The 13325-nt window shown below is 40.1% G+C and overlaps 2 protein-coding genes across 5 annotated transcripts in view; one reads left to right on the top strand and one right to left on the bottom strand.

Moving 5' to 3' along the window:
• The first annotated feature begins 746 nt into the window (after positions 1-746).
• Positions 747-3138, top strand: EMB3101 (Tetratricopeptide repeat (TPR)-like superfamily protein). 4 transcript variants are annotated; one of them, XM_089067259.1, is made up of 2 exons: positions 747-871; positions 1551-3138. In XM_089067259.1, the coding sequence occupies exon 2, from the start codon at positions 1569-1571 to the stop codon at positions 3060-3062; it is 1494 nt and encodes a 497-aa protein (XP_088923385.1). In that variant the 5' UTR covers positions 747-871; positions 1551-1568; the 3' UTR covers positions 3063-3138. The 4 variants fall into 4 exon arrangements, with proteins under 4 accessions (XP_088923385.1, XP_088923382.1, XP_088923384.1 ...); XM_089067256.1 differs by having other exon boundaries at positions 1542-3138; XM_089067258.1 differs by having other exon boundaries at positions 747-880; positions 1542-3138.
• Positions 3139-3651: 513 nt separating this feature from the next.
• LOC125214644 (uncharacterized) overlaps positions 3652-13325 on the bottom strand; it is a 63388-nt gene continuing 53714 nt past the window's right edge. The window contains exon 3 of the mRNA XM_089066481.1: positions 3652-4437. Within this exon, the coding sequence (XP_088922607.1) occupies positions 3652-4437 (786 nt within the window). The remainder of the gene's footprint in view (positions 4438-13325) is intronic.

The raw sequence follows: 13325 nt of genomic DNA, 5'->3' as shown, positions 1-13325 counted from the left end.
GATATCTTAGTCTCTTAATACATGCATGTCCACCCAAATAGTATTACTTGGGCGCGTAAAACTTAAAATCCCAATTAATAATGCAATATATTCGTATGAATTAGATTCATTGTTCGTTAAGGTCCGGTGACATAATTTTTATAGTATCACATTCCAGACGCATTGGTGCTTGAATGGTTCTCGGTTACTCCCTCCGTTCCCGATTAAGAGTCACACTTTGATCGGGTACGAGTTTTAAGAAATGTAAAGAAAAGTTGGTTGAAAAAGTTAGTGGAATGTGAGACTCATTTTTTTATATTAGTTTTATAATAAAATATGAGTAAATTGAGTTAGTGGAATGTGGGACCTACTTACTATTTGTGGTAAAAATGAAGTGCGACTCTTAATTGGGGACAGACCGAAATAGAAAAGCGTGACTCTTAATCGGGGACGGAGGGAGTATTATTTAACCGTAAATGGCTAAGTGCATCGGTTCAGATTTTTAACAGTACTACAAAAATTAATACTATGAGTAGGTATTATCACATTATTCATTTGTTTAATTAGAAATTAAAAAGAATGGAAACTCAAAATAAGATATACTAGTACTATTCATTTCATGGGCTTCAACTAATCATTCGTCTAATTAACTTCTAAACTTTTGATTCAATATGAATATGCGAGTATAAACTTAAAAATGGTAGCCCAAGTATATTACTTAGATAAGCCCAAAACCTTAAATCCTCAATTTTATTTTAAAGCCCAAACACAAATTTACCTTTCTTCCTCACCGCCGTGCGGGAAGCTCAATCTTCGAGCTGCACGAGCTCAGACCGACACAGATTTCTCCGCCTCGACGCTGGTCTCAACCTTCTCTCACACTCTGATTCCGGTACAAGCTGTATGACTTTTGAATTTCAATTTCAATTGCAGTTTCAATTTCTGCTGGCGGATTATCTAAACAAATGCCTCACTTCATTTTTGCTTCTGATGATATTGCATAAATTTTCCTTGCCATCCCTAAGGGGCTATACACTTTTGAATTTTAATATTTCTGTAGTTGCGAAGTAATAATGTGGATTTAAAAATTTTTGGAATTTGAAATGTCTTATTTCTAAGCTGTGACTTGGTTTTTTATCTTGAATTCAGGTATTAGATCTGGTGGATATTTTCTGGAATAAAATTTATGCACCTTAGAATCAGAGTGGTTTTCCAGATTTTGGTTTTTAAGAATTGGCGGTTCACTAATTTTTAAATTTATCAGTTCTTTGTGACTTAGTATCATTTATATCACTTAGCTAGGATATTGATTTCCATATTTTGTTTTTAAATTGCTACCGTGTAAATTCAAGTGATTCCTTCTCAGAACAAATAACTTTAATCATGATGGAGTAATAGAATTTCTTCTTTTTTTGCTCTTTAGATTTGGCCAAGGCAGTTTTAGAGAACCACAGTCAAAATCTATCTCGTTGCACTTGCCATTCTGTGCTGTACTTATTTTATGCATCTTCTTCATATATACTGTTAATTGAGTTTGTTTTTTTCCTATTTTTATGTGCAAGTGAAAACAGGTTGAGGTGTTTAGCACCATGAGTGTGAGATGGCCAAGGATTTTGACACCAACTTATCTCTCACAGCTAATACGTAGCCAGAAAAACCCATTAAAGGCTTTGGATATTTTCAATGAAGCTAAGACTAGATATCCAAGTTACCGTCATAATGGTCCCGTATATGCTACCATGATCAAAATGCTTGGAGGCTCGGGTAGATTGACTGAGATGAAAGAAATCGTTAATCAGATGAAAAAGGACTCTTGTGAATGCCAAGATTCACTCTTTGCCGACATAATCAGAACTTATGCTAGTGCTGGTTTGTTTCATGAAGCTTTTTCTCTGTTTAATAGTCTTTCTGAATTCAACTGTGTGATATATACAGAGTCTTTTAATACTCTGTTGGAGATAATGGTGAAGGAATCCAAGCTAGAGACATGTTATCAGTTTTTTGTGGAGAATTGTCATGGTTGGGAAATCAAGTCTCGAGCCCGTCCCTTGAAATTGCTGATGGCTTCTCTTTGTCAGATGCACCGTTCAGATCTTGCACTGCATGTTTTCCAAGAAATGGGCCATCAGTGGTGCTATCCCGATAGGGGTACATATCGGATCTTGATGAAGGGTTTGTGTGAAGACAAAAGATTTGCTGAGGCAACTCATTTGTTGTATTCTATGTTTTGGAGGGTTTCTCAGAAGGGTTGTGGTTCTGATGTGTCAGTATACAGAATGCTGTTGGAGTCTCTATGTGACAATGGACACGCTGGAGAGGCTGTGGAAGTACTTGAGAAGGTCTTGCTGAAAGGCCTTCGGGCTCCGAAAAGGTACATGAAGCAGCTTGATTTAAGCGAGTTCCGCTACAGAGATGATGTCAAAACTTTGATCAATGAGACTTTGATCAGAGGTGGAGTTCTAAGTTCAGATGGTCATAATACGATGGCTATTGACCTCTATTCAGAAGGAAAATTTGCTGAAGCTGATAAAGTGCTCGAGGAAATGCAAACAAAAGGCTTCAAACCATCTTTGCCAATGTATGAAGCCAAGATAGCGGCACTATTGGAAGCAGGCAAGGTGGATGAAGCAATGCATGTAGCTAACAAGGAAATGATTGAGAACAACTGTGTTCCAACACTGCGGTTACACAACATGGTGATAAGAGGACTCTGCAACAATAGAGAATTAACCCGAGCTATGAGGTACTTGGAGAAGATTTCTAGACAGATTGGCTGTGTTCCTAATAAAGAGACCTACTCCTACCTTGTTGATGGATTGTGCGGTGATGGAAAATACGTCGAAGCTAGTGAGGTGTTGGAGAAGATGTTGATCAATGCGCACTGGCCTGGCGAAGAAACGTACAATAAGATCATCAAGGGCCTTTGCTTGATGGGAAAGACATACAGAGCTGTAATGTTGCTGGAGGAGATGATTAGCCAAGCTAAAATTCCTCAAATATCTGTATGGTATTCCTTAGTATCTACTATTTGTTGTGAGAGCCACCATAGTGATCAATTGTCTATAAAACTAGATCACTTCTAGAAATTGCTTGTTTTAGCTATTTTATACATGAAATTATAATACTGTCCACACACCAATAAAGTGTTGCAGCAGAGAAGTGAAAAGTGGGCCTGATTATAAGACAAGAAAAGACGCATTTACCAATATTGTCAATATGCATATGTTTTAATTAATTTAGCAACTTTGTGATTGTAGCAATTACTAACTACTTTCACTACCTTATGATTGATTTACTAAAATTCACCAATGTGTGCTGATTCAACATGTATTAAAAGTAGTTAATTACCTCATGATTGATTAATTTTAATTTTGAGTTCATCATCCAAATTCCAAACACTTTGTCAAGAATGCAATGAATCTCATAACCTACTCAGACCGTCATACGATTAACAAAAATTATAGTTTATGATGCAAGATCATAGACAAGTAAAATAATTTCAAAGATATTCATATAACTCAAGATTACTTTGATTTGTTGCTTGATACATGAAACCCTAAGTACATAAAAAATCGAATTGGAACGAAGAAAAGAACCCTTGTATGTTCACATAAGGTTTGTTACTCTCCAATTCAGTACAATAGGGAGCATCACAGCAGCAGATAGTAATGCTCATAACTCTAGAAACCAAGGGTGTTTGAGGGCATCGTTGGCAGTGATCCTGTGGTAGGGATCCAAGGCAAGAAGGCTGAGCAGCAGATCAAGTCCGGTGGAACTAAGCAGACATCGCATCGCTTGCATCGCGCGGCCGAGGGAGGAGTGTATGAGGCTCAGCTGCTGAATCTCCGAATTTCCCGGGAAAAGCACCTTCCTCAGCACCAGTTCCGCCATTATGCACCCCACCGACCACATATCTACCGCGCTCGTGTAGTTGGTCTCTCCCATCAGAATCTCCGGCGCTCTGTACCACTGCATCACCATACCCGGCGTGTACGATCCCGAGCCGTTCTCCCACCGCGAAAGCCCGAAATCACAAATCTTGAGGCGATTCCCTTTGTTGGTGAGGATGTTGGCGGGCTTCAAATCACGGTGCATCACGCCGTTGTCGTGCAGAAAGCGGACGCCATCCAGAATCTGACACATCATGATTTTTAGTTGGGGCGCAAAGAAAGGCACCTTCCTCGCCGCGATCAGCCTGCTGAGATCGCTCGGCAGAAACTCCATCACAACGAGCACTTGCTCGCGCTCGTCAACGGTCACCTTCTTCAACTCCACGATCGAACGGTGGCGAGGCAGCGACTGCAGGATTTTGATTTCACGCAGGGTTGATCGGCTCAACCCCTCCAGTTCGTGCTTGATCGCCACGATTTCGCCGGCCTCCGTATCCCAAGCGCGGTAAACCACCCCGTAAGATCCCCGGCTCACCACATTAAGGACTTGGTAGCGATTCTGATGGTGCTGTGGTTGACGATGAGAAGAAATCATGGCTTGATGAGACTGGACGAGAGACATGGTTGATTTCTTTTGGTAATGAAGGTGAATGAATTGGGAAGGCTGAGGGCTTATATAAGAATTAAGATTACCATTGCGCAGCGTTTATTAAACTCTGCATTCTATAAGGAAAGTTTCCTTAAATTAGTTTCCTTGTGCAAAATATCTGGACTTCTAACCTTGTTTATACTACATTAAGTAGCTTCATAATATGGTAACTAGTGCTGCCAGCACCGGGAAACTAGAATTGTATAAGCACATCCAAATAATTTTGTATTAACATGGATATGGAGTAATTAAATTGAATAAATGAATTAAATACTTTAAAATTCATAAGTTATAGTTAAAAATTAATTAAAAATTGTGCGAAAAGTAAAAACTAATTAAATTGAAATAAATGACAATATAAAATTAAAATTGATACACAATGTTATTTTAAACACATAAGGAATGTACACAACCTTTATAAAATTAAAAATAAAAATACATAGTACAATGAAATGATACTCCAAATGAAAACTTTTACTCATACTTTGTCCCCCTTTTCTTCTTATCTCTTTTATGTTCTCTCCTCTCTCTTGCATTTTGTCTTTCTCTCTTCTACTTTATCTACTTTTTTTCCACTCTTTCTTAGAGCACTCCCAATGTCACTCCCTTATTTCTCCCTAACTCCTGCCACATCAGCGCCACATCAGCATCACATTTTATCCCCAGTTTTTAGCCAACTGCTACATTGGTTTCTCCCTTATTTCTCCCTTATTTCTCCCTAACTCAACATTTCATTTTTACATCATTATTTTTTATATTATTTAATTTTCCCTACAAATGTATTTAATAAATAGACTAATAATGAACAATTCATCATTGTATTAATCATTGAAAAATATAATACAACGAGAAAAAAAAAACTACAAATAAAAAACGCAAATAAACAAAGATTTTAAAAAAAAAAACTAAGACGGAGGGGCCGGAGGGGCGTCGGGATCGAGGCCCATCGTAATCTGCAGGCTTTGGATGCATTTCCAGAGGGCCGCCTTTTCTTCAGGGGTCCCGCCGCCGGTGAAGTACAGCGTGTACATCTGCGTCAGATTGGCGACATTGCTCGAATAAGTGGCTTTTTCTAAGTCGATGTGGGGTTCCGACTCGACTTCCGACGTTGTGCCCTTCCCCTTCCGCCTCCCCTTCGCCTTCTTCGCTCCCTCCGGGTGCTCGTGCGGACCATCCCCACTCAAGTCGATGTGGGTCTGTTAGAGTTTGTATACTAGAAATCACGTTTCGAGTGATTGAATACTGTAAAACTCTTATTTTATTTTCCAATGAATAAAACAGATTATTTTTGTCATAATGTTGTTATGTTTTACATTTAATGGATGTTAATGCATGTTTAAATGTATAAGTTAACTTAACAAAGTCTAAGTCTTTGTTTTAGTAGACCGGTTGTGGGCGTCGTCCACTTTAAGGTAATACGGTCAGTTCTAAACAAAGAAAAATATGAATTTCACAACCTAGATGGAATTAGACTACCCATCGAGAAAGGTTGCAATGTCAGTCCGTATATTTCTAAGCCTTACTGAAATAAGATGACATTGGTGTGGTATAGCACTGAACGGATCTAACAGCAAGACTTGCCTTGGGCTATCTACTGAAAGGCGAGGTCTTGATAAATATTTATTTCTTAATCAATGTAGGTTAGCATTGAGCATACGGTATTGATTATGCATTGCTTTGACTTATCAAATGGTGCGGGTTTTTCGTAGCCCAATTATCCTGATATATTGGGCAGTGGTGATCGATATCTAGCGGTGCTAGGATTGCTATTATATTGAATCGTGCACGAGGTGAGTCTCGTTTGATAATGTCCTCAAGAGGAGCGCGAAACTAAGTTTTATTATTCGGAACCTAGCTAGTTGGAGTATGATTACTCTATGAATAATAAATGAGTGTTTCATGCTAAGTCCACTCTTGGAATTAATAAGAAGTTAATTAATTAAGTCAATAGCAGACATTAATTAATTAATGGACATATTAATCTTAAGCACGGGAAATGAAAGATAAACGGAAACCCGGATTACTTATAATTTCGGATTTGGATGGGGAGAGTTCAATATTACTTCTGTAGTGGCTGCTCGTAATATTCCAATTATAACTTATATTAAATTGTGGGTTCAATTTAATTAGTAAAAAGTAAATTGGATGAGCCCATATCCAAAGCCTTCCATAGATCCCTGTCTGGGCCCAAAAGGAACTTAATATAAATAGGAGAATAAAGGAGACAGAAAATACACAATATCTCATATTGCAATTTTCGAAAATTTCGATCTCTCCCAGCTGTAGGAGATTTCGAATTTGAGTCCTATTCCAAAAAGGATTTCTTCTGTCTTCTTTATTTAAGTCCTAGTATTCTAGTAAGATCAGCCCACACTGATATTAGAGTACAGTTCGGGAACCAGAGAGAAGATTTGTGGTCTAGTACTTAAAGCTACACGTGGAGAAGTCGCTAGCCATCTTCAATTCTTTGGAGAATTAATTAGGTATTATTCTACTCCGTAGAAAAGCATGTTTTAGGTTTTCAATATTCTTAAAGCATGATTAATTCAAGTTATGAGCATGATACATGTGATAATTACGCGAATAGATTTTGTCTAAATAATCTGCTAAATAGATCTGATTATTATGTGATTTATTTACATGCTCTTCCGCTGCGTGCACCAACAATTGGTATCAGAGCCAGTCTTTGGCTCTGATTATTTGGATTTAAATTTCGCGAAATTCATGTATGCATGTCTTGATTGATTACGAAGCATGTTCTTGTGTTTTTATTTTTTATGTTTATGCATGTTGAACTCAAGAACATTCGAATCATAGAACTTGAATTATTCGAACGAACTAGATGTGCGATTCGTCGGCGCTTGCGCCGGGACGAATTGCGCTATGATCGATCGAAGAGGGTTGCCAATCGAGTGGGAGCCGAGGGCGACGGGCATGGGGCGACGCGCCGGCGAGCAAGGGCTCGCGCGCGCCACCGGCCAAGCCCGCCAAACCCTAGCCGGCCCCGATCAAACGCGATGCAACGCGACAGGAGCCGAGGACGTGCGATCACGCGGCGACGCGCATGCGAGCAGGGGCTCGCGCGCGCCGCCGATCGAGACCGCGAGCCCAGGCGGCACCAGACGCGTCGGACGGAGGAAGCCTGGCACGGTGGCTCGTCCGAGAACCACCGAGGCGCCGGTCTTCTTCGCAAAACCCTAACCCTAACCCTAATACCGAAACCCTAGCCGACCCAGCCCTAGCGAGGCGCAACCGAGAGCAGCCGCCGGCTGCTGGTGCGCGCGAGCTCGTCGGGCAGTGGGAGATCGCCGGGAGGTCGTGGCTCTGGCTGCGCCTTCTGGCTCGACGACGACGGAGGGTGAAATCTCGGCGGTTGTCCGCCGGGAGGAAGAAGGGAGAAGGAAGAGCGCGCCGTAAGGCGCGGGTTTTCCGGCGGTCGTCGGGGGGCGAACACGCCGTCCCGGCGAGAATCTCCGGGGATATCTTCGTATCTTCGTTGTGTAGATTCGTGCCAACCTCGAATCTCTAGAAATTGACGAAAGATTATTTTAATGATTATTTAATTGTTTAATTAATAGATATCATTAAAAATAATATTATTTAATGAAATAAAACATTTTGGGAAGATTTCCCTAGATTTTAGGAATATTTGGATTATTTTCTATATCTATGAATATTTTATATCCTAGATGATATAGATAAGAATAATTTAATAGTTTCCTAATTATAATATATATCTAGAATCTATTATAAGATATGATATATATAAGAATACATTAAATAATATAATTGATATTCTTCCTAATCTTGAACTTGGAAATTATATGAATTTGATTTTTCATGTCTAATTAAGATTATAAATAATGTATTTTATTTTAGATATATCTTATAGTAAGACATGAATGAGAATTAAATTCTAGATTAATAGTTTCTATATTAAGATATTAAAGATTATAAAAGATTTAATTATCCAGTAAATTAAATACCAACAGAATTTAATTAGTCTTAATCTGCCTTAAGGCTAAAGGATAATTAATTAAAACCATAACCCAAATATCTAAGCGATAATTATGAACTAATGGTTTATATATGGTCTCCATCGGTTGGACTGCCAAATTTTGTGAAGCTGATTTTCTAATATTATCGCCACCTACAGAGTAGGGACAATAATCCTACGAAAACAGTAAGTTCATAAGGGCGGACTTCTCAAATAATGAATAGAGTGAACTAGAAAGTGATTCCTAATATTATCGCCACCTACAGAGTAGGGACAATAATCCTAAGGAATTGCGAGTTTCAGGGTTCAATCGGAATTTATGAGATAGCTTGATTTTGTTATCAACACATGAACATTGTTATGGGAGTGTGTTGTAGAAATAAAATACTGTAATGCTAAACCAGGTGGTCGTGCTTAGGAAGCATTTGACATGTCAACCTCCAGAGGAGGAAGCTATTGATATGTCGGTGTTGTGACCAGTAAATTGTCGAAATTTTAATGCGTATCAACCTCCTGAGGAGGATACAATTTATTAATTTTGCTGTTGTAAGATTTTGAAAAGTTTTATGGTTAATCTACTCAATTTCCTTACATAAGTTTATGACAAATAGTAAAATCTTCTGTTTGCAGTGCAATAAAATTCGTCAAGATGTCTTTTAATCCTCTTTCTGCCATTCTCAAAGAAAACAAACTCGAAGGCCAAAATTACATCGAATGGAAACAAAACTTGGATATCGTTCTCACAGCAGAAGAGTACAAGTTCGTACTCACTACTCCACGCCCAGCTGTCCCGGCTGCTAGTGCCAGCCAAGCATTGCGAGATGCGCATAGACGGTGGCATAAGGCGAATGAGATGGCTAAGTGCTACATGTTGGCTTCTATGTCATCAGTACTCAAGCATCAGCATTCTGCCATGGAAACTGCCGCCGAGATCATGACAAATCTCGCAAATCTTTTTGGTACTCAGAATCGAACGGCTAAGTCTCAAGCCTTTCGGAGTATCATGACGAAGTCTATGAAGGAAGGCTCGTCTGTGAGGCAACACGTCCTCGAGATGATGAGTCACCTCAACCAGATTGAGGTATTGGGAGGGACGATCGATCCCGAGTCCCAGGTTACTATAATCCTTCAGAGTCTTCCCCCTAGCTTCCAGCAGTTCAAGCTCAACTTTGAGATGAACAAACGGAATTATACTTTAGCAGAGTTGCTGACTGAACTTCAGTCGGCGGAGGACCTTATGGTTCAAGCTAAAGTAGCTATGATGAGTATCGCGCCTAATTCCTCTGGCTCTAAGGCTAGAAGAGGAAAGAAAAAGGCACCGAACCAAGTAGCAGTCAACAATGCTAAGGGAAAGAAGAAACAGCGGGGTGACAAGAAGCAAACTGGAAAATGCTTCAAGTGTGGAGAGAAAGGTCATTGGAAGCCAGATTGTCCTAAAAAGGGCAAGGCTACAGGTATGCACCATGCTCTAGTAGTCGAGTCATGTTTGGCTTTGACATCTACTCATACTTGGGTTATTGATACTGGAGCAACTGATCATATATGTTTTGATCCTGACTTGATGCAGGTGACAAGACGGCTACATGATCGTGAGATAGAGGTCCAGCTGGGCGACGCTACGAAAGTGGCGGCCGTTGCAGTGGGAGACGTTTATTTACGTTTTTCTAGTGATAGATTTTTGATTTTGAAGAATGTTTTGTTGATACCCTCTTTTAGAAGAAATTTAATTTCAGTTTCTAAATTGTCTTATGATGGATATTCGATTTCTTTTAATGACAATTGCGTTATTAAGAAAGATGGTTCTTATATCTGTCGCGGTATCATGGAAAACAATCTGTACACGATCACTTCTACACAATTTAATCAACGTAAATCAGAACTCAATGCTACATCGAAAATTTCTAAGAAAAGAAAAGAACCTTCAACTTCAATGAATGAGACGTACTTATGGCACCTTAGACTTGGTCATGCCAACGAAAGAAGGATTCATGCGATGGTTGATCAAGATCTTATTAAAGGTCTTGAGAAGGAACCGTTTTCGAAGTGTGAGTCCTGTCTCGAAGGCAAGATGACTAAGAGATCTTTTAGATCAAAGGGGAATAGGGCCAAAGAAGTACTTGAGCTCATTCATACTGATGTGTGTGGACCAATGTCAACCGAGGCAAGGGGCGGTTTTCGATATTTCGTCACCTTTACAGATGACTACTCGAAAATCGGATACATCTATTTGATGCGCTACAAGTCTGAAACTTTTGACAAGTTCAAGGAGTTTAAGGCTAAAGTAGAGACGCAACATGGTAAGAGTATCAAATGCCTGCGATCTGATCGCGGAGGCGAATACCTAAGTGCCGAGTTTTTGGACTATTTATCGGTAGCTGGGATTGAATCCCAAACGACTGCGCCGGGCACACCCCAGCAGAATGGCGTGGCTGAAAGAAGGAATAGGACCTTATTAAATATGGTCAGATCGATGATGAGTTATGCACGGTTACCTGTTTCGTTTTGGGGTCATGCTTTGCTTTCTGCAAACTATCTCTTAGACGTCTTACCTTCTAAATCTGTTCCTACTACCCCATATGAGTTGTGGAATGGGCGTAAGCCCAATCTAGAACATCTCAGAGTATGGGGGTGTCCGGCTCATGTATTGGAAAAGGATCCAACTAAGCTGGAATCTAGGACTGAGGTTTGCGTGTTTATAGGATACCCTAGAGGAACGAAAGCTTATGAATTCTATAGTCTCAGAGATCAGAAAGTGATTGTGAGCACTCATGCCACATTCTTAGAGGAAGACTATGTAATGAATCATAAGTCCAGCAGTGAGATTGCTCTAGAAGAGCTAACTCAAGTTTCAACTTCCATTAACCAAGAACAATTACCAAGTGTAACAACAATTCCAGAAACTTCAACTAATACTCCAGATATTGTAGTGCCGCGCCGCAGTGGGAGGGTCTCTCATGAGCCCGATAGATACATTGGTTTGGGTGAGTGTATGGATCACTCCTCGGACAGCAATGTACTGGATCCCTGGAATTTTGCAGAGGCGCAGGCTGATGTCGATCATTGCGAATGGGTGAAAGCAATGGATTCGGAACTACAATCTATGTTAGACAAAGACGTCTACGATTTGTCTGTCCTACCCGAAGGCTGTACTGCCATTGGGAGCAAGTGGATATACAAACGTAAACGTGGACCCGATGGACGAGTTAAAGTCTTCAAGGCAAGACTAGTGGCTAAGGGGTATACCCAAAAGGAAGGTATCGATTACGATGAGACCTTCTCCCCAGTGGCCATGCTCAAATCGATCCGTATACTTTTGTCTATAGCAGCTTACATGGATTGGGAAGTATGGCAGATGGACGTTAAGACTGCGTTTCTAAACGGGAGTCTTGAGGAGACCATCTACATGGAACAACCCGAAGGCTATGTAGTGAAGGGCAAGGAACACATGGTTTGGAAGCTTAAGAAGGCCATTTATGGTCTCAAGCAAGCATCTAGATCATGGAACCAGTGTTTCGATCAAACTGTTCAAAAGTTTGGATTCGAAAAATGCCCTAATGAAAGCTGCGTGTATAAGAAGGTTGAAAAAGGAAATGTTGTGTTCTTAGTTTTGTATGTAGATGACATTCTTCTAATTGGAAACAATAAAAAGATGTTGTCATCAGTGCGAACTTGGTTGTCCAGCCAGTTCGAGATGAAAGATATGGGTGATGCGGGACACATTCTCGGTATCAAGGTTCTTAGGAACCGAGGTAAGAAAATGTTGTGCTTATCCCAAGAATCTTACATCGAAACGGTACTTAGACGCTTTAGCATGCAAGATGCCAAGAAAGGTTTCCTACCTTTTAGACATGGCATCCAGTTGTCTCAAGAGATGTGTCCTAAGACAGCATCTGAGATAGCAGAGATGAGAAGAATACCATATGCCTCGGCAGTTGGTAGTCTCATGTATGCTATGCTTTGTACTAGACCCGATATCTGCTTTGCTGTTGGCATGGTAGCAAGATATCAATCAAATCCCGGCCAAGGACATTGGACTGCCGTAAAGAACATACTCAAGTACCTTAATCGGACTAAGGACTATGTTCTAGTTTACAATGCAGCCGAGCTCTGTCCTTTAGGATATACAGATTCAGACTTTCAGGCTGATCTGGATTCGAGAAAATCAACTTCCGGATATGTGTTTACCTTAGGAGGTGGAGCTATAGTTTGGAAGAGTGTAAAGCAGAAATGCATTGCAGACTCTACCATGGAAGCCGAGTATGTAGCCGCTTCGGAGGCTGCAAAGGAGGCTGTATGGCTTAAGAACTTCCTTCTGGACTTAGGTGTGGTTACGAATATGCCCAAGCGCATCACCGTTTATTGTGATAACTCTGGTGCTGTGGCAAATTCGAGGGAACCACGGGCTCATAAGGCGAGCAAGCACATAGAGAGGAAGTATCATATCATTCGAGATATAGTGCAGAGAGGAGACATACAAGTGGTCAAGATTGAGTCAGAAAACAACCTGGCAGATCCTTTCACGAAGGCGTTAGCGGTAAAGCCGTATGAAAGCCATGTTGAAGGAATGGGAGTTCGACTAATTCAAGACCTCAATCCGCTTTCAGTATAAGTGGGAGATTTAGACGTTAGCACATTTTGTATACTCGAAAGTGTTTTGAGTATAAGTGGGAGATTGTTAGAGTTTGTATACTAGAAATCACGTTTCGAGTGATTGAATACTGTAAAACTCTTATTTTATTTTCCAATGAATAAAACAGATTATTTTTGTCATAATGTTGTTATGTTTTACATTTAATGGATGTTAATGCAT

This window comes from Salvia hispanica, chromosome 3 (assembly GCF_029641045.1).
Source record: "Salvia hispanica isolate PSC_SH4W2 chromosome 3, Shi_PSC_v1, whole genome shotgun sequence".
Classification (NCBI taxonomy): Eukaryota; Viridiplantae; Streptophyta; class Magnoliopsida; order Lamiales; family Lamiaceae; genus Salvia; species Salvia hispanica.
This window is presented reverse-complemented; position numbering and strand designations above follow the sequence as displayed.